Source organism: Saccopteryx leptura, chromosome X (assembly GCF_036850995.1).
Source record: "Saccopteryx leptura isolate mSacLep1 chromosome X, mSacLep1_pri_phased_curated, whole genome shotgun sequence".
Taxonomy (NCBI): domain Eukaryota; kingdom Metazoa; phylum Chordata; class Mammalia; order Chiroptera; family Emballonuridae; genus Saccopteryx; species Saccopteryx leptura.
Genome location: NC_089516.1, coordinates 72962667 through 72989307, shown reverse-complemented (window position 1 = coordinate 72989307; position 26641 = coordinate 72962667). Strand labels below are relative to the sequence as shown.

General features: G+C 39.1%; 2 protein-coding genes across 5 annotated transcripts in view; both read left to right on the top strand.

Moving 5' to 3' along the window:
• The window catches only part of LOC136385574 (fibronectin type III domain containing protein 3C1-like), an 87063-nt gene extending 83504 nt beyond the window's left edge, over positions 1–3559 (top strand). Inside the window, exons 23-25 of the mRNA XM_066356639.1 lie at positions 792–958; positions 2408–2529; positions 3017–3559. Of these exons, the coding sequence (XP_066212736.1) occupies positions 792–958; positions 2408–2529; positions 3017–3346 (619 nt within the window). The 3' untranslated portion in view covers positions 3347–3559. The remainder of the gene's footprint in view (positions 1–791; positions 959–2407; positions 2530–3016) is intronic.
• A 5085-nt stretch (positions 3560–8644) lies between these two features.
• TAF9B (TATA-box binding protein associated factor 9b) lies at positions 8645–25447 on the top strand. 4 transcript variants are annotated; one of them, XM_066357707.1, is made up of 8 exons: positions 8645–8726; positions 9549–10053; positions 10580–10661; positions 11209–11345; positions 11482–11562; positions 12489–12564; positions 22379–22489; positions 23509–25447. In XM_066357707.1, exons 2-8 carry the CDS (start codon positions 10003–10005, stop codon positions 23670–23672), a joined length of 702 nt encoding a protein of 233 aa, XP_066213804.1. In that variant the 5' UTR covers positions 8645–8726; positions 9549–10002; the 3' UTR covers positions 23673–25447. The 4 variants fall into 4 exon arrangements, with proteins under 4 accessions (XP_066213804.1, XP_066213802.1, XP_066213806.1 ...); XM_066357705.1 differs by having other exon boundaries at positions 11428–11562; XM_066357706.1 differs by having other exon boundaries at positions 8708–8726; positions 9553–10053; positions 11428–11562.
• Positions 25448–26641: the final 1194 nt, after the last annotated feature.

Here is a 26641-nt window from a genome sequence, read left to right as displayed (position 1 = left end):
ATTTTCATTATTTAACATGTAGTCTAATAAAAATGTTTACAAAATACCTTTTAGGCCCTGACCAGTTGGCTCAGCGGTAGAGCATCGGCCTGGTGTGTGGAAGTCCCAGGTTCAATTCACAGCCAGGGCACACAAGAGAGGCACCCATCTGCTTCTCCACCCTTCCCTCTCTCCTTTCTCTCTGTCTCTCTCTTCCCCTCCCACAGCCAAGACTCCATTGGAGCAAAGTTGGCCGGGTGCTGAGGATGGCTCCATGGCCTCCACTTGAGGTGCTAAAATGGCTCCAGTTTCAATGAAGTGATGCTTCAGATGGGCAGAGCATTGCCCCCTAGCGGGCATGCCTGGTGGATCCCAGTCAGGCACATGTGGGGATCTGTCTCTCTGCCTTCACGCTTCTCACTTTAGAAAAAAAAATACAAAACAATACCTTTTAATCTTATAATCCAAGTGGTTTCAATGAACTAATACATGTGAAAGCAGCCCATTATCATGTTAGATATATGTTCTTCAATTCCTACTGATAATTTAGCTCTCTATTTTTGCGTCTTTCAAAAGACTTCTTCCCTCTTATACCATACATTAATACCAAGAAATAGAAGTTACCAAGAAATATGAAAGTTAGCACCTTGCCATTATGATATTTAAAACCTGATTTTTTTTCTTTTGTGTTTTACCAATCTGGCCTTACTGAGGTTTTATAACCATTTTTAAGTCAGTTATATAGAGTTATTTGTATCTATATGACTGCTGATTAATAATACTACTTTTCCCTTCTGTACTTCCACTCCCAGATTTTCTGTCATTTACCATGGACCTCGTCAGACTCACAGAGTGCAAAGATTGAGTGAATATACTCAATACAAATTTAAAATCCAGGCATGTAATGAAGCTGGTGAGGGACCACTGTCTGATACCTATATTTTCACTACAACCAAAACACCACCAGCCACACTTAAAGGTAAGTGTTACAAACCATGGCAATAAAGATTACATTAAATTGAGTTCCAACAGCACAAATATAAAGTTCCACAGTAAAATTTCTTAAACATATTCAACGATATGATACAAAAATAAACAATTAAGGATTCAAAGGACAATGTAGAATTAATGAGACTCCCAGAATCATGTTATTCTTTAAAATATCTTTCTAGGCTCCTTATTTCCATTGCAGTTCTCATTCCACTTTGTCATGATATTCTTTCCTTGCTATATCTCATATTTTCTCAAATGTACACAAAACTCATCAACTGAGAGGTGTGATTATACTAATTAATGCTGAAAAATAAGACTGTAATCTTGGTACTTGACATACATTGAATATAAATTTGTAGTCTCATATTTGATAATTTTTGAAACTCTGAATTTTTTCTCCTTATTTGAACAGTAAAATAAACTTGTTTGTAATATATAATGAAACCAATTTACAGTCATGAAAGCTTGAGTTCTGAGAATTTTTTCTTCCCAAATAAGAAATTCAGTTGTTCCTGTCCATCTATATGAATTCAATCACTATTTTAAAACCATTTGTTTTCAGGTAAATTTAACTGTAACGCATTAGAATTAAGCATGACAAACCACAATAATGCCTTGTTCTCTTCCTACATATTTATGCCCCATTTTCCTGAAATGTAGAGAGATTAATAACATTAAATAAATATCTTAGACTACTTCATCCACACAGTTGCTGTAATCCTAAAATAAAATAGGATTTTAATTAATTAATATAAATTTAATTAACAAATGAATATAGAAATGCTTCCAAACGTATGGTGCACCATATAAACACAATGCAAGAGATTATACCAGTAGGGATTAAACAATAATAAAAGTTGTAATAAAATCTTACTAGATAAACAAAAATGATTCTAAAAATTTTGTTAACAGCCTGACTGATTGATGGCAGAGTGGATAGATCTAGCTTCAACCCGGGACATTAAGGTTCCCTTTTTGAAACCCCAAGGTCGCCAGCTTGAGCATGGCCTTGCCAGTTTGAACATGAGGTTGTTGGCTTGAGCGCAGGATCATCAACATGATCCCAAGGTTGCTGGCTTGAGCCCAAGGCTGCTGGATTGAGTAAGGGGTCACCGACTCAACTTGAAACCCTCAAGGATGAGAAGCAATCAATGAACAACTAAAGTGAAGCAACTATGAAGTTGATGCTTCTCATCTCTCTCCTCCCTCTCTCTCTCTCTCTCATCAGTTAAAAAAAATGATTTTATTACAATCCTTAAGATGCCTGATGGTATAGCAAAGGCTTTACTGTAAGAACTATAACTATATATTTCTTAAATTAAACCTACATGGACTGTAATTTAATGGCTATGGAAAATTACACGAGAGATTTCAATATGTTCAAGATCATCTAGGAAAAAATGGAACCCTCTAAACTGAAATTCTCTTTTTATAGCACCGAAATTACATCAAGTGAATAGCAGTATTTGTGAAGTCAAATGGGAATCTTTGGAGCCAATAAAAGGAGATCCCATTATTTACAATCTTCAACTCATTAATGAGAAAGAAACTGTCCTGGTAAATTTTTGCAATTTTAGTCTTTAAAATGTTATGCTTTTATATCCTGCTGGGTATTGAGTATTTATATACTTATAGCATGTTTAAAATAACTAAATTCTATCTAGAAGTCATATCTGGTCCCTAAAGTTTTATGTACTTAATATTTATTAGGGAACAATTTATTTATTTAATTAACTTACTATTATATTCAATGATTTGGTATTTCTAGATTCTACTGACCACATGCACAACTCATTGCAAACCAAATGCAATTAAATTTTAACAATTATAAGTCTTTGTTATTTCCTACAATGAACAAAATTACCTAATCAGTACTGGGTCATCTCAGGACATTAGAGACTATAAAAGTAAACTTTTATTTTTTGTGTGAACATATTCATGAAATGGATGGATTAATTCATATTTTTCCTGCTATCAAAAAACCACATTATGCTATTTTTTTGGTAATAAAATATAATTTTCATTTCTATTTTCTTCCCATTAGATTTACAAGGGACCAGACACTTCATTCTTCTTTTCCAACTTTCTTACAAATTCACATTATCGCTTCAAGGTCTGTGCTGGACGCCAATATCAGAATTCTGCTGGGTTACAACAGATCTGGGGATCATATAGCCCCAGTGCTCTTTTCTCAACTCAAAAGCAACAACCAGGGACTGGCAAAGGTGGTGGAAGAAAGGGGAGAAGTTGCCCTAGCAAAGAAAAGCCCATGATAGAGATGAGCAATGATACATTTGTTCTAATCCTTATGATAGGATTTGCACTAGTTGCCATTCTGTGTGCTGTCACAATTCAATACTTCCTGATAAACTAATCTGTATTTATGGATATTTGTCATCTTAGGAAGTTCTAAAACAACTACATCAAATATAGAAATTGCTAGATACATTTCAGTTCTTACTGAGAAGTAAATCAGTAAGAAGGATTTCATTTGGTAGAAATCCTTACATTTACTTGATAGCAAAAGAACTGCTTTACATTCACGAAATTCATTGTGCCAGTAGAAGAGATTTTTGGGGTTTTTTTTTTTTTTTTTTAGAAAATAGGTGTATTTTAAATTTGAGAATTTTAGAAAGAAAAGAAAAAACACTTTCACTATTATGTAAAATTACCTAAAACTTCTCAGGAAAACTATTCCCTGCCTTAATTTTTCAAATGAATATTTTTTAAACTTTCTAGAACTATGAGAATAACCATATTTTGGGATTTTATTTAGAACAAAGTGGGGAAATCAATTCTACATGTGAATTTACATTTATATGAAATAATAAAATATATCTACCAACCTTCTGTACTGTAATTTATTTTATTTTTTTTATTTTTAATTTTTTTACAGGGACAGAGAGAGAGTCAGATAGAAGGACAGATAGGGACAGACAGACAGGAACGGAGAGAGATGAGAAGCATGAATTATCAGTTTTTCATTGCAACACCGTAGTTGTTCATTAATTGCTTTCTCATATGTGCCATGACCGTGGGCCTTCAGCAGACTGAGTAACACCCTGCTCGAGCCAGTGACCTTGGGTCCATGCTAGTGAGCTTTTTGCTCAAGCCAGATGAGCCCGTGCTCAAGCTGGCAACCCCAGGGTCTCGAACCTGGGTCCTTCCACATCCCAGTCCGATGTTCTATCCACTGCGCCACCGCCTGGTCAGGCTGTACTGTAATTTTTTAAAGTAACATTCAGCTGTTTGGCTTATGCTTTGATTGCTTTAATAGTGGGAAGTAGAGTAGGGGTGTGGGGAGTCATACCATTCTAAACTATTTAAAATATACCCAGTGTTGATTAACCTCTACCTAGAATGATTAAACATTACACATACAATGATTCACCTTTACATGCATATTAAAATGATTTCTTCTCAAAATTGATGACTTCATATCCATTTCTAGTTACAAATGAAGAATCTCTTCTTTATTCACACAACCCATCCACCAGGAGAGGTTTTAGCAACCTTACAAGGAAGCTATTTCTCACTCCAAAAAGCTGCTTTCTTATCTTTACTGAAAATATTTAGGGCCTGACCAGGCGGTGACACAGTGGATAGACTGTCAGCCTCAGACGTTGAGGACCCAGATTTGAAGCTGTGAGGCTGCCAACTTGAGCACAGGCTCACCAGTTTGAGTGTGGGGGGTAACCGGCTTGAGTGGGATCATCAATATGATCCCATGCTTGCTGGCTTGAAATCCAAGGCACTGGCTTGAGCAAGGGGTTGTTTGTTCTACTATACCTCCCCAGTCAAGGCACATATGAGAAAGCAATCAAAAAATGCCGGGGTCCAGCCCCGGGGGGGATCCAGGGGTCCCACAGGAAGAGACGGCGTCGGCGAAATCGAGTGAGAGAGCCGAATTCTTTTCTTTCTCTTTATTCTCTAGTTAGCATTTACTGCCAGGCATCTCTGCTCAATGCTAGTATAGCTCCCTTTTTATACACACACACTGAGTTACAATTACATGGTGTTAATCATTGCTTCTGTTTCACTATGTTTACATGTTTCTGGATAACAGTTAATTTATATTTATAAATTACAAACCAGGTAGCAAATCATTCAAAATACAAAATAACTTGAATAGTGATAACAACATTGGTAAAAGCTTTTAAGGTATTAGTACTAATAGTTAACTAACTTTACTGCTGTTGTGAGTTAAGGGGCAGAGAGAGATTAGCAGACGAGATTATTAAGGACTAACAATGGACCACCGCTTGCTCAGGTAAATGGCTTTGAGTTTAAGCAGTGTCCTACTTTTTTTTCACAAGATTCTAAAAGGCTTGCCTATAAAGAAATTGACAGAATATTAAGAATAGCTTTCACCCAAAGATATACAGAGTGCACTTGCAAGATAGCCTAGTAGCAACATAAGACATTAATTGTTATTACTTCTATGGATTTCCCTACATTTCTCTCATTATTAAAGAATTTTGGAAAGTATGTAAATTTTATGAGAACATCTCATTGAGAAAGCCTAGCAATTGCCTTTAGTCAAAAGCCAATTCTCTTAGTAAAACACTCTTTTCTTGCTGACTGCGCTTTCATTCTAGGCCACACAATGGGCCATTCTATTATACCTTACCTAAGATACTATTGTCTAGTCAAATATTACTTATTTATTATATTTAAACACTAGTTAAGTTCTACCTCTATTCTTCTCAGAGTGTATCACTATCTGCAGATCAAATAAGCAAGAAGAAAGGAATGTTTCTTTATTACATGAAAAGGCTAGGAGGAAAAATGTTGAATTAAGTGAAGGCCGAGAGGTGCTCTGTGCACAGCCACTGCCTCCTATCTAGTCACAAGTCACAATCTATTCTTTCTAACATGATTAAGAAGGAGTTCTCCTACAAACTTAACCCTTTATGAGGGATATCATAGCCAGCCTCTTATGTCTATGAGCCCAGTTCAAGGGGCTTACAGGCTTTTCTGTGGATCTTACACCCTCTGTCTCATTTCCAAAGAAATTACTATGAATCTACAGGGAAAGCACGATACTATTATCCCTGTGCCATAATTAATAGCACACACCCAGAAAAAAGGGGGGATATAAGGCCAGATTAATTTAAAAAGTTAAAGGGGGAAGTATCGTGCCTTTCCTTGGGGTGACTTTGTCAACCCGCAGCTGTTGGTCTTACTGCGGTGACTCTATCTTCTTTTGCTGTGACTTTGTCAACCAGCAGTTGTGGATCTTCTTCTGCTGTGACCTAGTTAGCCAGCATTAGTGGATCGGCTCCCAACAAAAAAACAGCTAAGATGCTGCAACAAAGAGTTGATATTTCTCATCTTTCCTGTCTGTCCTTATCTGTCTCTCTATATCTTTCTGTTTCTGTCACACCAAAATAAAATAAAACAGATATGTGCTTCCAGAATTCAGTTATTGATGCTTTGCAGGAAGAAGGTGGAGGTCTATCTAGTAGGCTATTCAAACACAAACTCTATGGGCTATCTATGCCAAGCAGGTAACAATGATAGCAAAACACATCCCCTAGTATGCCACTGTGTAGAGAACTTGTTTGAAATCTATTCTAATGGGAAACATTTCATTCTCAAAAAATATGTGTGTGTGTGTGTGTGTGTTACTTTTATTGGTAGGTTTCTTTTTCACCATGGAGTCAAATGTACCTAAGTTTATGGTAGTGATTGAAAAAATTAGGAAAAGAAACAAGTATTGGCAAATTTTCTAAACTTCTATTTTTATGTGAATTTTAAATATAAATATGGGACATAAATTATTAATGCAAGACAAAATGATGCACTGAATAAGGTTATTCCATTGAACATCATACAATTATAAAGAATCCCTTAAATGTTCTGAATTAAATATCAGGCCCTGGCCAGTTTGCTCAGTGGTAGAGCGTCAGCCCAGAATGTAAAAGTCTCAGGTTCAATTTCCAGCCAGGGCACACAGGAGAAGTTCCCATTTGTTTCTCCACCCTTCTCCCTCTCCTTTCTCGCTATCTCTCTCTTCCCCTCCCCAGCCAAGGCTCCATTGGAGCAAAGCTATCTGGGCACTGAGGATGGCTCCATGGCCTCTGCCTCAGGTGCTAGAATGGCTCCAGTTGCAACAGAGCAACTACCCAGATGGGCAGAGTATTGCCCCCTGGTGGGCATGCTGGGTAGATCCGGGTCCAGCACATGTGGGAGTCTGTCTCTGCCTCCCTGCTTCTCACTTCAGAAAAATACAAAAAAAAAAAATCATTTTTTAAATTATGACATAATGTATACACAATAATTTCTCAACACTATCAGGTCCTAAATTGCTCCTGTGGTCACTATACTGTATATTTTGAATACTAAATTGTAGGGAATCACCTATCTAACCTTGGACCCTCTATGACTTGGATTGGGGCACTTTAGTTAAAAGTGAATGAATGTCTCTTGGATACAAACACCAAGAAACTGAGTGAGTGACCTTTGTGCAGACACAAAGGAATGCATGTGGACAGGCTTTAGAAAATTAGCCTAGAAGTTCTAGATTTATGGATTATGAGTACAGCTGTGTCCTAAGTTGCTCTCAAGAGGTCGGTCACCCAATGGTTTAGTACCATTTGGGTAAGGGAACAAGATACAGATATTTGTAAATTACATACACAAAAGATTGGTAAAATGTAGTGCCTCTTGGGGATTAGCCAAATTTTATATACGTTACATATACAGTTCACAGGGCATCAAGTCCCACAGGGAAACGGGAGGGAGTGAGTGTAGGGGGAGGATGGTCAGGGGGATGAAGTGGAAACAGAAAGACTGCCTGGGGCATGGAGGTAATGATGCCTGGTTCGAGGGTGTGATACTGAATGAAACATGTGAAACCACAATAAATTAATTTTAAAAAATAAATTTAAGGTCTGACCTGTGGTGGTGCAGGGGATAAAGCATTGACCTGGAATGCTGAGGTCACCGGTACAAAACCCTGGCCTTGCTTGGTCAAGGCACATACGGGAAGCAACTACTACAAGTTGGTGCTTCCCATTTCTGTCTCTCTCTCCTCTGTCTAAAAATTAATAAATAAAAATTTAAGAAAATAAAAATAACTTAAAAAATAAAAAAACAAAGAAAATGTGCAATGTGAGCATAAATTTAGAAATTTAAAAATACTTCTATATCTATCTAACCTAGAAGTGAGATGAAGAGTATTTGTGGGATGATCTAATGAGAAAAAAAAAATGTGAGAAAAATAAAAGTGGTACCTTCTATAAAAAAAAGAAATGAGGCTCCGGCCGGTTGGTTCAGTGGTAGAGCATCCACCCAGTGTGTGGAAATCCCTGGTTCAATTCCTGGTCAGGGCACACAGGAGAAACCCATCTTCTTCTCCACCTTCCCCTTGTCCCTCTCTCTCTCGCTCGCTAGAGCGAGAAATGAGTGGCTTGGACAAGCCAGAGATACTTTTTTGTTTTATAATATGTATTTTTAAAATTCTGTACCCTGTGCATAGGGGTCTTCAAACTTTTTATAAAAACCGCCCACTTTTGCAGTGCTGGTCAACCTGGTCCCTACCGCGCAACCAAACAGCACTGCGATTGGCCCACCATGAAAGCTGGACCGCCCACTAGTGGGTGGTAGGGACCAGGTTGACCAGCACTGCAAAAGTGGGCGGTTTTTATAAAAAGTTTGACGACCCCTCCAAGAATATAAAGTTCTTGGGGAACCTGCGTAGAGTTCAAGATGGATGCCTGGCAGATGATGTTTCAGATCCGTCCGATGAGGTCAGCTAGTGCCAAAATCTGAAGAGCCCGCTAAACCCAGAAATCAGTATGAATTTGTGTGTGTGAAGAAAGCCATTAGAGGATTTTTAAGGAAAGGGATAAAATTATTGATTAATGACTAAGAGACACTTCTGGTTGTATGTATAAGGGGGCACAGTTTGGGGACCTACTTCTGTAGTCTTGGTGAGGAGGCTGTTGGCTGGCACTGTTAGTGTGCTAATGCTTGATGGAAATATGGAGACACAGATTTTGAGAGGTCATCCCAGACAGGACTTGTTGCCAGATTGAGTGTGGATTGTACGGGAAAGAGCACAGCATGGCTGACCACAGGGTCAGAGTGCCTTTCCCTGTGATGGAGAATTCTATGGCATTGGTGGATTGTGGAAGAGGTACCGAGTTCATTGGTGCCCATTTTTCTGACGTCGCTTAGGCCGTTCTGTGGAGACTGGGGAACTGGGGTGCATCGGGAACGCAAGTGAGGGCCGTGGGACAGAGAAAATTACTCAGGGCCAAGGGGCGAGGCCCAGCGGGGAGTCCTGTGGCGGTACAACGCTTTAGCTTTTCATCAGTATACAATGGGCAGCCACGGCAGGGCTTTAAGTGTGACCACAGCTACCAAACGTCTGCTGTTTGGAAAACAGGGTATAGAATTGTCAAATTTAGCAAATAAAAACACAAAACACCGTGTTGCATTTGAATGTCACATCAACAACAAATAATTTTTGTGTAACATTTGGGATCTACTTATGCTAAAAATGTAGTTGCTTATCTGAGAGTCAAATTTTAACTGGTGTTCTGTTTCGTTTTTTTATTCTTAGAAAGAAAGGTAGAGCGAGAGAGACATAAACTTCCGGGGGCGACCCTCGAACCAACTGAGCTACCCGGCTAGGACCGCGTGTTCCGCTACCGAGCAGGCAGTGTGGCCCCGGGAAGGGGGAGGGACCCCTGCAGCAGCTCCAGGAAAACCGCGGGGCCCGAGAGGCGGCGGGGAGGCCGGGGAGGGGCCCCAGAAAAGACAAGCGTGGCCCTTTTCGGTGCACTTTTGCGAAGCGCGGCTCTGGAAAGAGCTGGGTTCTTCAAAGTGTAGGCCTGGGCCTTGAGCAGGAAGTTGGACCTGCACCCGCGGAACCAACCACCCCCGGCTCAGTCCCCGGCGAGGAGCGCGCAGGGTACCGCGCTAACCCCGCCCCCCGCCGGCGGGGGCGGAGCCTGAGCGTGGTTGTCGGGGTGGCAGGGGAGCAGCCTCCGCTCCGGGGTTGACTAGTGGCCGGAGAACATGGAGTCGGGCAAGATGGCGCCTCCCAAGAACGCTCCGAGAGATGCCCAGGTAAGTGCGAAGGCCGAGAGGCGGGGCACAAGGCCGTTGCAGCCGGGGAGCGGGGAGGCGGGCCGCGGCACGGGGCCTGCGCGTGGTCCGGGGGGCTGGCTCCCGTCCCGCCGGGATGCCCGGAAGGGCTGCGGGGGGTCCGGCCCCAGGGCGCTGTCCGCCCTCCGGGCGCCCCGCTAGGGCGCGCAGGCCGCCGGCTCGCCTTTGTTTCCGGGGCCCGGCCGCCCCGTCCTTCCGCCGAGTCTGCGCGCCCGGGCTTCTGATGCTTCTTCCCCCACGCCACATCCGAAAATGACAGCCAGCTGTGGCCACCCCTCCTCCCTCACCCACGGCCCACACTCCCCACCGCCCCAAAATAAGTTTTCACGGCGAGGGTGCGACGGCACATGGTGTGTTCCCGACACTCACACTTGGGAAGAGGACAGTGAGTGCAAGTTCGCATCATGAAAACAAATGTTACCTGGGGTCTGGTCCCGAGTTCCAACACCTGGATTATGCAACTGGCCTTTTTTATGTGAATCCACAGGTGATGGCACAGATCCTGAAGGATATGGGAATTACAGAGTATGAACCAAGGGTTATAAACCAAATGTTGGAATTTGCTTTCCGTAAGTTAACAAAACACCAAGGAATGTGCCTATCTTGTGAATTTCAAAGGATTGTTTTATTGTAAAAACATTTTTAACTAAATTATTTAACAGTTAATATCAGAATTTGTCCTAAAGCAGTAAAAATGAGCTCAAAATAGGGGGAAATAGTACTTATACTGTGATATATTTTCTTAAATTGCTCATATAAATAGGACAATTAGGTATTTAAAATGCCTAAAAATTTCTAGAAGTTAATGGAATCGTCCATTAAGAAAAGTGGCCATGCCTGACCTGTGGTGGCGCAGTGGATAAAGCGTCGACCTGGAAATGCTGAGGTCGCCGGTTCCAAACCCTGGGCTTGCCTGGTCAAGGCACATATGGGAGTTGATGCTTCCTGCTCCAACCCCCTTCTCTCTCTCTCTCTCTCTCTCTCCTCTCTCTCTCTCTCCTTTCTAAAATGAATAAATAAAATAAAAATTTAAAAATTAAAAAAAAAAAAAGAAAAGTGGCCATAACTACAAATCTATTTTCATACGTTTAAGAAAATAATGGTTTGTTCTTAAAGGATACGTGACTACAATTCTGGATGATGCAAAAATTTATTCAAGCCATGCTAAGAAACCTAATGTTGATGCAGATGATGTCAGACTCGCAATCCAGTGTCGTGCTGACCAATCTTTTACTTCTCCTCCCCCGAGAGATGTGAGCAAACTTTTATTGAAACTTCATTTTACTTATAATTTTTTCATTGTAGTTCTAATAAGGAGTTTTTTTCTTTCTTTAGTTTTTACTGGATATCGCAAGGCAGAAAAACCAAACCCCTTTACCTCTGATTAAGCCCTATGCAGGACCCAGACTGCCACCAGACAGATACTGCTTAACAGCTCCAAACTATAGGCTGAAGTCCTTAATTAAAAAGGTAAAAATTTTGGGTCAGTTTATTTTGTAAAAAGTTAAGATGTGAAGGGGAATTTGTAAAAAGCAAGTGTCTGTAGATAGTGCAGTAGATTAAAAGCTAAAATAATTTACTAGGATTCTTTTAAAATTTACTGCTTTAAAAATACCATGTCTGCAGTTAGATGCTATGTTAAAATATAACATATAAGATCTAAGATTTTTAGCGCTAAAAGGGCCTGCATTGTTCAGCTAACCCCACACTTTTCACATTAGGAAAGTGAGCCTAAATTTATCTATGGAGTTAGTAGCAACGCTAGGACTGGTTCTCAGGTCTCTTAACTCCAAGTCTTTCCATTATACCATTATACTAAAAACATTGTTTTTTAGTGATGTTCAATAACAGAGTAAATGATACACCATCAGGAATTGGACCTCCTTTCTGATATATGGCCTACAGATCTCCCACCACTGAAATATTTCTTCTCTCATTGGGCTGTGATTGATGTCTGAAATTCCACTATAGTAGAGTTTATTTGGGGGGGGTTAAGATGTTGACTAGTTATGATATCCCCAAATAAGACTCTACCTTAAACCAAAATACATAGTGAAACAAAAGTAGGATTATAATTTTTCATATGGAAAATGATACAGTAATTCATAAATTATAATACAAGACTAAACTAGTTCATGTACTCACAACTGTGAAGGTACCTTTGCCCCACCCTATATGTAGAATTATACACACACACACACACACACACCCATATCCGTTTATGAAAACCCTGGTTTTAATGTTAGACTGAGAACACAAAGAGATCAAAAACAGGACATTCTTGCCATGGACATCCATTAATAATTCACATCAACAATCCTAATTTCATTCCTGGTAAATTTAGTAGGTACCAATCTGAACAACATTAAAGCTAATGCGTTCATTAAATCCTCTAGGGACCTAACCAAGGAAGACTAATTCCACGGTTAAGTGTTGGTGCAGTTAGTAGCAGACCTACCACCCCTACTATAGGTAAGTGAGAAAGGGAAATTCTTTTTCTGGCTGGTAAAGTGCCTCGGCACCTGGTTTTGAACTATAACCAAAGTCAAAAGGCGAGTCAGAAATCCCCATGTGTGCTGACATCATTACATTTACTTGTCCTCTAGTAAATCTGTAAACATATATTTGATCAGATTTCAAAATCAAAGCCACAAGGAATAGATGATCCTAAATGAGTATAAATTTGGGCATTACTCAACCTTGTTGTACAAGTATAATACCAAAGTCACAAGTTTAAGCTGTCTTCTTTCTGCCTTCTATACAAAGAAGTTGCCAAATACACTCATGGAATTAGCCAACTTATTATCAGAAATTCCTGAATAAAATGGCAACAGAATGCAGTAAAAAAAAGTGTACAAAAAGCTTAAGGATATCAAAGAAAAAAATTAAGTTTTTAATACTAACCTTTTCAAAAGTTGTATTGGTTGTGCTATATAGAGCCCTTCATCTGTACCCGTCCATCATTATTTGAGCATCTTTTGCTTTCTGGCATAAAATGTTCCAAGCTCATCTTGTATTTTTATCCCAGTCCTAGAATCAGCTATTTCTCCAAAGAGCTCTGTTTCCTTTTAGTGGAGAATGGTATTTAGAAACCATTATTTATATCCTTTTAATGCCATTCTTTAGGAAATAAGGAGAATATATGTAATAGGTTTAGATTTCCTGATTTTTTTGTCCTAAATTCTTGCTGGATTTCTTTCACAAAGTATTTTCAGAAAAAAAATTCTCTTGCTGGATTTCTTTCACAAAGTATTTTCAGAAAAAAATTCTCTTTGATCAGTATTGTCTTGGCTCTTACTGCTTATAACTTGAGTCCTGTAGTTGTCATATAGCTTTAGTGTAAACAGCATATGATTTTAGAGGAGTATAGAAAAATCTCTTCAGTCTCAGGATGTGAATTTACATGTCAGCATTTTCAAACCAATCTGATATAGAATTACTTATATACTTCTAATTACCTGCATGTGACTTTTGTGGACAGAAATTTGCATATACCATATTTTCTGCTCCATAAGACACACTTTTTCCCTGCAAAAGTGGAGGGGAAATGCCCGTGCGTCTTATGCAGTGGCAAATACGGTATTTTATTAACTATTTTAACACACCATTTGGTTCAGAATATTCTTTTTTCTTTTCCTCCTTAAAACCCTAGGTGTCTCTTATGGTCAGGTGCGAATTACAGAGCGAAAAATGCGGTATACTTTCTGTAACTTTTTGGTCATATACTGTATCTTTGGATTCATATTAAGTGAAAACCAAGTTTTTCTTAAAGTCTAGGCTGGGATAATGAGTTTCACATGTTGGCAAGTTAACCAATATTATAGCAGTTCTGATTTTTATTCTTAGATCACTTCTCGGTCTTTTTGCTAAGATTAATAGTGTAGTATTCCTAATTAGACGTTTATTGTACATGCTTTAGGTATTTTACAAAACCTATATTTGAGGAAGCTACTAAAAACTACTATTAAAGGTACAAGTTTTGTTTTGTTTTGTTTTTTTACATTTTTTAATTAAATATAATGGGGGGACATTGATAAATCAGGGTACATATGTTCAGAAAAAACATCTCCAGATTATTTTGACATTTGATTATGTTGCATACCCCTCACCCAAAGTCAAATTGTCTTCCGTCACCTTCTATCTGGTTTTCTTTGAGCCCCTCCCCTCCTCCTACCCCTTCAAACACCTTCCTCTCCCCCACGCCCCCCCCCACTCCCGGTTACCATCACATTCTTCTCCATGTCTCTGAGTCTCATTTTTATGTCCCATCTATGTATGGAATCATATAGTTCTTAGTTTTTTCTGATTTACTTATTTCACTCCATATAATGTTACCAAGGTCCATCCATGTTAATGTAAATGATCTAATGTCATTTCTTATGGCTGAGTAGTATTCCATAGTATATATGTACAAAGCTTTTTAATCCACTCGTCCACTGACGGACACTTGGGCTGTGTCCAGATCTTCGCTATTGTGAACAATACTGCCATAAACATGGGGGTACATTTCTCCTTTTGAAACTGTGCTTTGCTGTTTGTTCTTAGGGTATATTCCTAAAAGTGGAATAGGTGGATCAAAAGGCAGTTCAATTTTTAATTTTTTGAGGAATCTCCATACTGTTTTCCACAGTGCTGCACCAGTCTGCATTCCCACCAGCAGTGCAGGAGGGTTCCCCTTTTTCCACATCCTCGCCAGCACTTATTCTGTTTTGTTGATGAGCACCATTCTGACTGGTGTGAGGTGGTATCTCATTGTGGTTTTAATTTGCATTTCTCTAATGATTAGTGATGTTGAGCATTTTTTCATATGCCTATTGGCCATCTGTATGTCCTCTTTGGGGAAGTGTCTATTCATTTCTTTTGCCTATTTTTTGATTGGATTGTTTGTCTTCCTGGTGTTGAGTTTTACGAGTTCTTTATCAATTTTGGTTATTAACCCCTTATCAGACATATTGTCAAATATGTTCTTCCATTGTGTAGATTATGTTTTTATTCTGATCTATCTTTAGCTGTGCAAAAGCTTTTTAGGTTGATATGGTCCCATTTGTTTATCTTGTCTTTTATTTCACTTGCCTGTGGAGATAAATCGGCAAATATATTGCTGCGAGAGATGTTAGAGAGCTTACCGCCTCTTTTTCTTCTAAGATGCTTATGGTTTCACAGCTTACATTTAAGTCTTTTATCCATTTTGAGTTTATTTTTGTGAATGGTGTAAGTTGGTGGTCTAGTTTCATTTTTTGCAGGTAGATGTCCAATTTTCCCAACACCATTTCTTAAAGAGGCTGTCTTGACTCCATTGTATGTTCTTACCTCCTTTGTCAAATATCAGTTGTCCATAAAGTTCTGGGTTTCTTTCTGTGTTCTCTGTTCTGTTCCATTAATCTATACGCCTGTTCTTATACCAGTACCAGGCTGTTTTGAGTACAATGGCCTTAAGTATAACTTGATATCAGGAAGTGTGATACCTCCAACTTTATTCTTCCTTTTCAAGATTGCTGAGGCTATTTGTGTTCTCTTTTGGTTCCATATAAATTTTTGGAATATGTGTTCTATATTTTTAAAGTAAGTCATTGGTATTTTAATCGGGATTGCATTGAATTTATAAATTGCTTTGGGTAATATAGACATTTTAATGATGTTTATTCCTCCTAACTATGAGCACGGTATATATGCTTCCACTTGTTTGTATCTTCCTTGATTTCTTTGATCAATGTTTTATAATTTTCCGTGTACAAGTCTTTAATCTCCTTGGTTAAATTTACTCCTAGGTACTTTATTTTCTGGTTGCAATAGTGAAGGGGATTGTTTCCTTAATTTCTCTTTCAGACAGTTCATTGTTGGTGTATAAAGATGCCTCTGATTTCTGAGTACTAATTTTATATCCTGCCACCTTGCTAAATTCATGTTAGGTCTAGTCGTTTTTAGACTGCGACTTTAGGGTTTTCTATATACAATATATCATTTGCAAATAATGATAGTTTTACTTCTTCTTTTCCAATTTGCATGCCTTTTATTTCTTTTTCTTGTCTGATTGCTGTGGCTAGGACTTCCAGCACTGTGTTGAATAAGAGTGGTAAAAGGAGGCACCCCTGCCTTGTTCCTGACCTTAAGGGGATTGCTTTTAATTTTTGCCCATTGCGTATGCTGTTGGCTGTGGGTTTGTAATAGATGGCCTTTGTCATGTTGAGGTATGTTCCCTGTATTCCCACTTTGCTGAGTTTTGATCATGAATGGGTGCTGGATTTTATCAAATGCTTTTTCTGCATCTATTGAAATTATCATGTGGTTTTTCTCCTTCCTTTTGTTTATGTGATAAATCACATTGATTGATTTGCAAATATTATACCAGCCTTGCCTCCCCAGAATAAATCCCACTTGATCATGGTGTATGATTTTTTTCATATATTGCTGGATCTGATTAGCTAATATTTTGTTGAGGAGTTTAGCATCTATATTCATCAGGGATATTGGCCTGTAACTTTTTTTGTGTTGTGTTTGCCTGGTTTTGGACTCAGAATTATGCTCGCCTCATAATAGGAACTTGGAAGTCTTCCTTCCTCTTGAATTTTTTGAAATACCTTGAGAAGGATAGGCATTAGTTCGTCTTTGAATATTTGGTAGAATTCACTTGTGAAGCCATCAGGCCCAGGACTTTTCTTTGTTGAGTTTATTGATAATTTTTTCAATCTCATTTGTTGTAATCAGTCTGTTTAGGTTTTTTGATTCTTCCAGATTGATTTTTGGAAGATTATGTGTTTCAAGGAATTTGTCCATTTCATCTAGGTTATCTAGTTTTTTGGCACACAGTTCATCATAGTATTTTCTTACAATATTTTGTATTTCTGTTGTGTCAGTTGTTATTTCTCCACTCTCATTTATAATTTTATTTATTTGACTGCTCTCTTTTTTTCTTGGTGAGTCTAGTTAAAGGTTCATCGATCTTGATTACCTTTTCAAAGAACCAGCTCCTGGTTTCATTGATCCTCTGTATTGTTTCTTTAGCCTCTATGTAATTTACTTCCACTCTGATCTTTATTATTTCATTCCTTCTACTACGTCTAGGCTTTACTTGCTGTTCTTTTTCTAGTTTTTTTAGATGCAGGGTTGTTTATTTGAGCTGTTTCTAGCTTCATAAAATATGCCTGTAGTGCTATGAACTTCCCTCTCAGGACTACTTTTGCTGTGTCCCTTAAATTTTTAGTTTTATGCTCATTATTATTCATTTATAATAATTTTTTTATTTCTTCTTTGATCTCATTGTTAATCCATTAGTTATTTAACAGCCTGCTATTTAGTTTCCATGTGTTTGAGAATTTTTTACTTTTTCTGTTGTAGTTGATTTCTAGTTTCATGCCATTATGGTCAGAGAAAGTGCTTGATATGATTTATCATCTTAAATTTGTTGAGACCACTATTGTGCCCTAACGTGGTCTATCCTAGAGAATGTACCATGAGCACTTGAAAAGAATGTATATTCTGCTGCTTTGGGGTGAAAGGTTCTGAAGATATATATTAAACCCAGTTGATCTAGTGTGTCCTTTAAGTCTGCTGTTTCTTTGTTAAATTTCTTTCTTGAGGATCTATCTAGTGATATTAATTGGTTATTGAAATCCCATACTATTATAGTATTGCTGTTGATCTCACCCTTTATGTCCATCAAAGCCTGCTTTATATATTTAGGTGCTCCTATATTAGGTGTGTAGATAGTTATAATGGTTATATCTTCCTGTTGGATTGCTCCCCTTTATCGTTATGTAGTGTCCTTCTTTACCTCTTACTATAGCTTTTGTTTTAAAGTCCATTTTGGCCTGACCAGGCGGTGGCGCAGTGGATAGAGCATCGGACTGGGATGCAAAGGACCCGGGTTCGAGACCCCGAGGTCGCCAGCTTGAGTGCTAGCTCATCTGGTTTGAGGAAAAGCCCACCAGCTTGAACCCAAGGTCACTGGCTCCAGCAAGGGTTCACACGGTCTGCTGAAGGCCCGCGGTCAAGTCACATATGAGAAAGCAATCAATGAACAACTAAGGTGTTGCAACACACAATGAATAATTTATGCTTCTCATCTCTGTCCGTTCCCTATCTGTCTGTCCCTGTCTATCCCTCTCTCTGACTCACTCTCTGTCTCTGTATAAAATAAATAAAATAAAAAAATAAAGTCCATTTTGTCTGATATAAGTATTGCTACCCCAGCTTTTTTTGCATTTCCATTTGCATGAAATATTTTATTCCATCCTTTTACTTTCAGTATATGTGCATCTTTTGTTTTAAGGTGTGTCTCTTGTAGACAGCATATGTAAGGTCATATTTTCTTATCCATGCAGCTACCCTATGTCTTTTGATTGTATCATTTAATCCATTTACATTTAAGATTATTATTGATATGTAGTTGTTTATTGCCATTTTATTCTTTAAAGCTGTATTCCTCTTTTACTATATTCTTTTCCCCCTTTGATCTGTTTACAACAGGCCCCTTAGCCTTTCTTGCAGCATTGATTTGGTTGTAGTGAATTTCTGGAGATTTTTTTTGTCTGGGAAGCTTTTTATTTCTTTTTCAATTTTAAATGATAGCCTTGCTGGATAATGTGTCTTGGTTGTAGGTTCTTGTTCTACATTACTTTGAATATTTCTTGCCATTCCCTTCTGGCCTCAAGTGTTTCTGTTGAGAAGTTGGATGTCATCCTTATGGGGGCTCCTTTGTAGGTGATAGCCTTTTGTTTCTAGCAGCTTTTAATATTTTCTCTTTATCACTTAGCTTTGGCATTTTAATTATGATGTGTCTTGGTGTAGATTTCTTTGGGTTTCTCTTTAATGGAGTACTCTGCGCTTCTTGAACTTGTAAGAGTTTTTCCTGCATTAATTTAAGGGAAGTTTTCAGCTATGATATGCTTGAACAAAATCTCTATCCCTTGTTCTTTCTCTTCTTCTTCAGGAACCCCTATGATGCGGATGTTATTTCTCTTCATGTTGTCACAGAGCTCTCTAAATTTCCTCAAACTTTTTGAGTCTTTTTTCTGCTCTGCTTCCATGCCTTCATTCAACTTGTCCTCCAACTCGCTGATTTGATCCTCAGCTTCATCCATCCTGTTTTTAATTCCTTCCGTTGTGGTCTTCATTTCTTTTTTTTTTTTTTTTTTTTTTTTTAATTTTTATTTTATTTATTCATTTTCGAGAGGAGAGAGAGAGGGAGAGAGAGAGGAGAGAGAGACAGGGGGGAGGAGCTGGAAGCATCAACTCCCATATGTGCCTTGACCAGGCAAGCCCAGGGTTTCGAACCGGCAACCTCAGCATTTCCAGGTCGACGCTTTATCCACTGCGCCACCACAGGTCAGGCCGTGGTCTTCATTTCTGATACTGTATTTGTCATCTCCAACTGATTCTTTTTTAATATTTCAGTGTCCTTTTTTATACTTGCTATTTCTCTATTTAGGTGTTTATAATGAGCATCCATTGTTGTTTTAAGATCCCTAAGCATCCTTACAATCATTATTTTAAACCCTGCATCTGTAAGTTTGGTTATTTCCATATCATTCAATTCATTTCCTGGAGGTTTTTCTTGTGGTTTCCTTTGGATTGCACTTCTCTGTCTCCTCATTATGTCTGTGTGTTTCGGTGTATTGTTTGTAGAGTTGGTTGAGTCTAGGCTAGGTGTTGTCTGCCTCCATTTTTCAGTTTTTTTCTTTCTAGGTCTTCTTGGGTTGGCATCAGCTGTTGTTTTTAATCCACTTTCGGATTTGGCTTTTCTAGTAGAGCTGCTTTGAAGTCTTGATTTGTTTGTTTTCCTCTTAGTTTTCTTAACAGTGGTAGTCTTGTTTACTGATCTCAGCAGGGTCTTATTTGAAACTGTATCCAGGAATGCTTGGGGTAATCTGAGACTCTGATGGCCTGATCTCCCAGTTAGTCTCTCTGGGGGCAGGGTACTTGCCCTGCTTCAGTAGGGGGAGATGTATCTCAGATCTCCATGGAGACCTGAGTTACTGCCCCTCCTCCCTACTTCTTGTTTTCAGCTGTTTCTTGTTGTGCTGGTTGGAGCTGGAGAGATATCTTGAGATGGGTGACCCCGAACCACTTTAGTCTTGTGTTATGTGGAAGGATCAACCCCTCCCCTGGCTATGGCCACCTCCAGCACTGGATGAGTCAGCTTCTCAGGTCCTCCCATGCATTCCTCTGCCTATCACCATCTGTCTCTGTCTCCCTCCTTTCCTTTTGGAAGATAAGCCAGCCCTTTCAACACACCTCATTCCCAGGTCCCCAGGCAAGTAGCTGTGAGCAATATTTTCTACTCTTTTCCTTGGAATGAGAGCCATTCTGGGCTCTCAACCTCACCCCCCCCCTCCATTCCTGTAACCTGGAGAGACCCACTTCTCCTCAGCGCTCCTATCAGGCTCGGTGTGGCTTCTTCTTTGCTCCTTGGTTTTTGAGAGCTGTTCTTGTAGTCCAGAGTTGGTTTTTCACACTGATTGTTCCTAAATAATTTGTAATCTAGTTTGGCGGTGTGAGCTGGGAGTCTATACATCTGCCTACTCTGCTGCCATCTTGGAATCTCCCTAAAGGTACAAGTTTTTAACTAAATTTTTTTCAATGTGTTTCATAACACATAAGACTTGAGCATCTATAAAAAAAAAATTTTTTTTAAAGCCTGACCAGGCAGTGGCGCAGTGGATAGAGCGTCAGACTCGGATGCAGAGGACCCAGGTTCGAGACCCCGAGGTCGCCAGCTTGAGCTCGGGCTCATCTGGTTTGAGCAAAGCTCACCAGCTTGGACCCAAGGTCACTGGCTGGAGCAAGGGGTTACTCGGTCTGCTGAAGGCCCACGGTCAAGGCACATATGAGAAAGCAATCAATGAACAACTAAAGTGCCACAACGAGAAACTGATGATTGATGCCTCTCATCTCCGTTCCTGTCTGTCTGTCTGTCCCTATCTATCCCTCTCTCTGACTCTCTCTCTCTGTTAAAAAAAAAAAAAAAAAGACTTGAGCATCTACTCTGTTGAATTTTAAAGCCTGACCTCCATACTTACTTAAATGTTAAAAATTTCTCATAGTAATGGCCAAAAAAACACCTACCAACTGAATTTTCTTGACAAAATAAAATACGTCTGTTGATTGCTTCATTAAGCTTCACAAATTCTTTGGACCACTTTCTAATACACGAGAAAACTTGCCTAAGTCCTGGGTTTGTGAGTCAAAGCAGTAGAACCCAGATTCCTGGGTACTTTTGGGCTTTCTTCCCTCAGATAGGCCACCTTCTCCTTTGTCCCTAGAAATGATGATAGTTATAGTTGTTTTTTTTAATGATTGTTGTAGTCCTTTTTTGTTGTTTTTTAGTAACTCTATCCCTGGGCAGATTGCTGGTTCCAGGGGAAAAATATGTATAAAAAGCCTGCGTCCTTGAAAAACTAGGAACATACGTTTCCAAAAATGCATTTTTTGAGATCTGTGACATCAATATGCATGCTGAGTCTTTGTGTCTTGAAAAATTCATTCTTTAAGCCAGTATTTGTTGAGTGCCTGCTAGGAGCCATGTGCTCATAAGGATAAAAAAGGTTACCTGAGACTTGTAATTTAGTGAACAATGTAATAAGGCACTAATAATAAGGCTCCTATAATCTTTTTAGGAGATTTAAGAGGCAGGCAACAACTTCTGAACAAATCAAAAATTTTATAAAATGGGGTGGTATTTGAAATTTACCTTGGATTTAAAGGGTAGAGTTTAAATGATGGGGGTTGTACTACGCTATCTTCAAGATCCCCTTCTACTTAAAAAAAATCTGGATATAGAAAAAGAATATTTTTGTGTCCACCTGAGTACACCAAATGGTATTATTTGAAAGGCTTTTGTTAGATGCATGTTGATTTCACTTCATGGGCATAGTAGATATCAAATTCTCAGCAAGTGACAGAGATGAAAAGTGCCACATAGGGTAATAGAAATCCTATGAAATATGTACTGTTGTTTCCCCATTTAACAGATGAGAAAACAGAGGTACATATTAAGTGACTTGCCCAAGGACACTCAGCTAGTAAATGATAAAAGCCTGGATTCAGACACAAACAGGAAGGCTCCAGAGCTGACATTCTTTACCACTCCCACTATCTGGAAGTTTTAGCATCTAGACTACTGAGCTTGTAAACACCTTTGAATTTAATTCACTCTTGTTTCTAATGCTTTTATCCTCACATTAGTTTCCTGTGCTTTGAAGGTAGTTTCTGGTAAGCTAAGGTGGGCAGAGTATGAACCTATAGGATAAGTCATCTAACTAACATGGTCTGTTGATTACAACTGTAGCAACCCCACAAACAGCGTCTGTCCCAACTAAAGTTGCACCTCCAGTGTCAGTGACAAGCCAAAGGTTTACAGTGCAGATTCCACCTTCTCAGTCCACTCCCGTCAAGCCAGGTAACGTCATGGGTGGGGGTGGTGATGTAAGTGGTTCTTTAAAAACATTTTTTTCTGGCGTGACCTGTGGTGGCGCAGTGGATAAAGCGTCGACCTGGAAATGCTGAGGTCGCCGGTTCGAAACCCTGGGCTTGCCTGGTCAAGGCACATATGGGAGTTGATGCTTCCTGCTCCTCCCCCCTTCTCTCTCTCTCTCTCTCCTTTCTAAAAAAAAAAAACACATTTTTTTCTGGATTTTAAGTTTTCTGAATGATTTGTGACCATAGGACAGTCTGTGTTCCTCTAAGAAGAGTTAAATTGTTTCAGTATCCTAACATGAAGGTGGCAGTAGCCCTGCAAATCTCCAGAGGGGGTCTATGAGCCCACTAAAAATGTATGAAATTTTAAATATATGCAATGTTTGGAGGGGAGAGAGAGTATCCAGTGAGATCATCAGATTCTCAAAACACAGTTAACTAAAATCAACTAGGGCTCACAAATCTAAGGCATCTTCAGGGAAAAGCACTTGGGATTAAAGCTCAAGAAAATAATACAACTTGGTGTACACCAAATTAAAATTGCACCTTTAATCACTTCGTGGAAGGAGACATACTAAAGTTGGAGTAATATAAGTAGCATTCTGTTATGGCCTAGTTTATTAATGCATAGTTTAGATTTGCATCTGAAACTTAACCACACACAGTAAATTACTTATATAAATAATGGCCTATAAGGGAAGCACGTTTCCTTACCTTGAGCATAAATGTCTTTGGTGTGTGCCATCATGAACTTAGTGTCCTGCTTCCCATGGCCAAGTATGTACTAAGTAAAATTTTAGGCAGTTAAAATAACTAATAGCACTGCTTTAAACCTTATACTAGATACTAATTCAACTTTTAATGCAGTATAATTACCTGAGTTTCTTGTTGGACTTCATGCTACTGAAATTATTAGAATTACACTCAGCTCTGTTGAATACTTTTTACCATGTTTCTGATCCTGGAAAATTCATAGCTTGTGTGTGTTTTCTCTGTTTACAGTTCCTGCAACAACTACAGTGCAAAATGTTTTGATTAATCCTTCAATGATTGGGTCCAAAAATATTCTTATAACTGCCAACACGGTGTCATCACAGAACACGACCAGTGAATCAAACCCATTGAAGAGAAAACATGATGATGACGATGACAGTAACACCATGTAAAGAACATAGTCAGGATGCATTTCAGATGCATAGTTGGTTTTGAGCCCAATATACTGTACTAGAACATTCTAGATCTTCTCAAGTTTATCTTAGAAAACTTAAGGTAGCTGTAATATTTTTCATATTCATGTAAGGCTGACAGTTTGGTTTTTTCCCATTAGACTTCAATTAGAAAAAGTTAGGCTTTGTTTCTTAATAGTTTCACTAATGTTGAGTCCTGATGGCAATTCGAGTTTCAGAATCAGTTTCCTGCCCCATATCGGCAACAGCAGCGCTGAAGTTTCTGTTTCTGCAGCCTGATCAGGGGACTCATCTTGAACAGTGTTAACTTCTAATCTACATTCAATTTTTACTTTCTTTCGTCAAGTTCAATAGTCACTTTCATTGTCACCAACTTTAACCAAATCTCTCAATTTAGGCAACATTTTTAGAGAGGATGGATGTAGAAGGATTCTGAATCCATTTGTGAATGTATTGAAGTGGTTTCATGGTGTTCCCTAACCTCCTACCACCTCAACCCCGCTTCTACTTCGTTTCTGGCACCATCTCCTCCCCACAGGCTAAAGTTTCTCCCCATTGCTCCTAAATGTGAAAGGCCAAAGCTGGAATTTAAACAGTATCATTCCTGATAATACAGCTTAGTGTCACTTTCCTATTTTTAAAACCTACTGTATACGCCTGCTGTTGTACAGCTCACTGAACCCCAATGTCTCTCTTTGTCCTCTCCCCACACCAGAGCAGTGCGGTTTGATCCCTGACACGGCTTTCGGACAGGGAATTTTGGGTCATTCACATTCTTTGTCTTATGACATTACCACCACGTTTCACATCTCTAAATTTAACACAGATGATGCTATAGCTTAAAATCTGCCTTGATAAGTATATTTACACTGGACCCAGGCAAAACCACTACAGAGCAAGTGTTTTTCTTCCTTTTTCTACCACATGCAAAAGTGTTTGATCACTATTGCATGACCCGTCCTCCTACTGGTCTAAGACCACTTTTCTAGCTTGTTGCTGAAGATGTCACACTTAAGATGGTATCACACCTGAAAGGTTTATAGTGATCTTCCTTCCTCTAGAAGGCCAACAACAAAAACAAATTAGTGTGACATGAATGCATTTCAATGCACTCAGCATAGGTTTCCAGTAATGTTACTAAACACCTTCACCTTTCTCCATTTGCATACATCTAAACACCTTATTGCAAAAGATTGCACAACTTTCTCAAGAATATAAGCAGGCTTGTGCACTTTTTGTTTTAGGTTTGATACGTATAGTCAACATAGGAGTACTTTTGCAGAATTTTCTAAAATAAATTATCATATTTGGGGATCCTCAAAATTTAAAACAACAAGTAAGTTTCATCTTAGGATGGTGCTTGATGCATCAGAGAAGTAATCCAGTAACAGGGAAGAAATGTATCATCATGCTTTTAGTGTTTTTGGATGTTTAGAAAAGGTGGTAGCAAACTTACACAAACAGATCTGATCAACATTGTAGGAGAGAAATGTTCATTGTATATACCATACGATATCATTACTTGAATATTCTCAGGGAGGCAGCATGTCAAAAGGCCTAGGTTCTAGTCCTGACCACATCATTTACCAACTGTGTGACCTTACTTCACCTCTGAGCTTTGTTCTCCTCACTAGGAATAAGAAGATAACACCGACCCTGCCTACCTCACAGGGATGTTGTGAGGGGTTAATTGATATATGTGAAAGTTCTTTCAAAATTGTAAAATGCTATATAACTAAAGAATTGTTAATGTATTTGTTCCAAGATTATAATTTAAAAAAAATAACCATATCATTCGTATTTCCTTTTTGACTTAAGAGATTCAAGGATGAACAAAGCCCAGCAGTTCTGAGTTCTAAAAAGCAATTAAGGTTTAACCGGTCCTGGCCAATTGGCTCAGCGGTAGAGCGTCGGCCTGGCGTGCAGGAGTCCTGGGTTCGATTCCCGGTCAGGGCACACAGGAGAGGCACCCATCTGCTTCTCCACCCCTCCCCCTCTCCTCCCTCTCTGTCTCTCTCTCTCCCTCCCGCAGCCAAGGCTCCATTGGAGCAAAGATGGCCCGGGCGCTGAGGATGGCTCTGTGGCCTCTGCCTCAGGTGCTAGAATGGCTCTGGATGCAACGGAGCGACGCCCCAGAGGGGCAGAACATCGCCCCCTGGTGGGCATGCCGGGTGGATCCCAGCCGGGCGCATGCGGGAGTCTGTCTGACTGTCCCCGTTTCCAGCTTCAGAAAAATGAAAAAAAAAATTTGTTTAACCCTTTGAGTAGCACGAATGTTCGTTCATGTATGTCCTCATGCCTCCTGACCATCCAGAATAGTTATTTTAAAAATGTGCCTGACCTATGGTGGCGCAATGGATAAAGCGTCGACTTGTAACACTGAGGTCGCCAGTTCAAAAAAAACCTTGTGCTTGCCCAGTCAAGGCACGTATGGGAGTTGATGCTTCCTGCTCCTCCCCCTTCTCTTTCTCTCTCTCACCCCCCTCTCTAAAATGAATAAAGTCTTAAAAAAATAAAAATGATCTCTTTAAAAAAAACAAAAAACATGTAAGGCAACATTAAAAACAATCAAATGTATGTTCTTCGTTTCCATTAATTGGTTATCAAACAAACATGACTTTAAGTGAATAAAACTGGAACTGGAACTAATTTCATTTTTTTAAAAAAAACTCACTACTCAAAGGGTTAATGGATAAATTAATTATAAATCAGGGAATGGCTGGCTTTTATTTAGCATCAGCATGACTCATAATGAAGCAAAATAAAAAGGAAAGAATATAGGTTTAAATCTGTTAAAATACTAACATGCTCTGTCTTTGGTGGAAATTTGCACATGTAATTGAGTGTTCATTCACTTACTAGGTCAGCCAGCGAGGCGGTTTGCTCTTTCCCATGAATACGGCCCTACCTTGCAGATCTCCCTCCCTCTCCGTTCCTCTCCCTTCTTT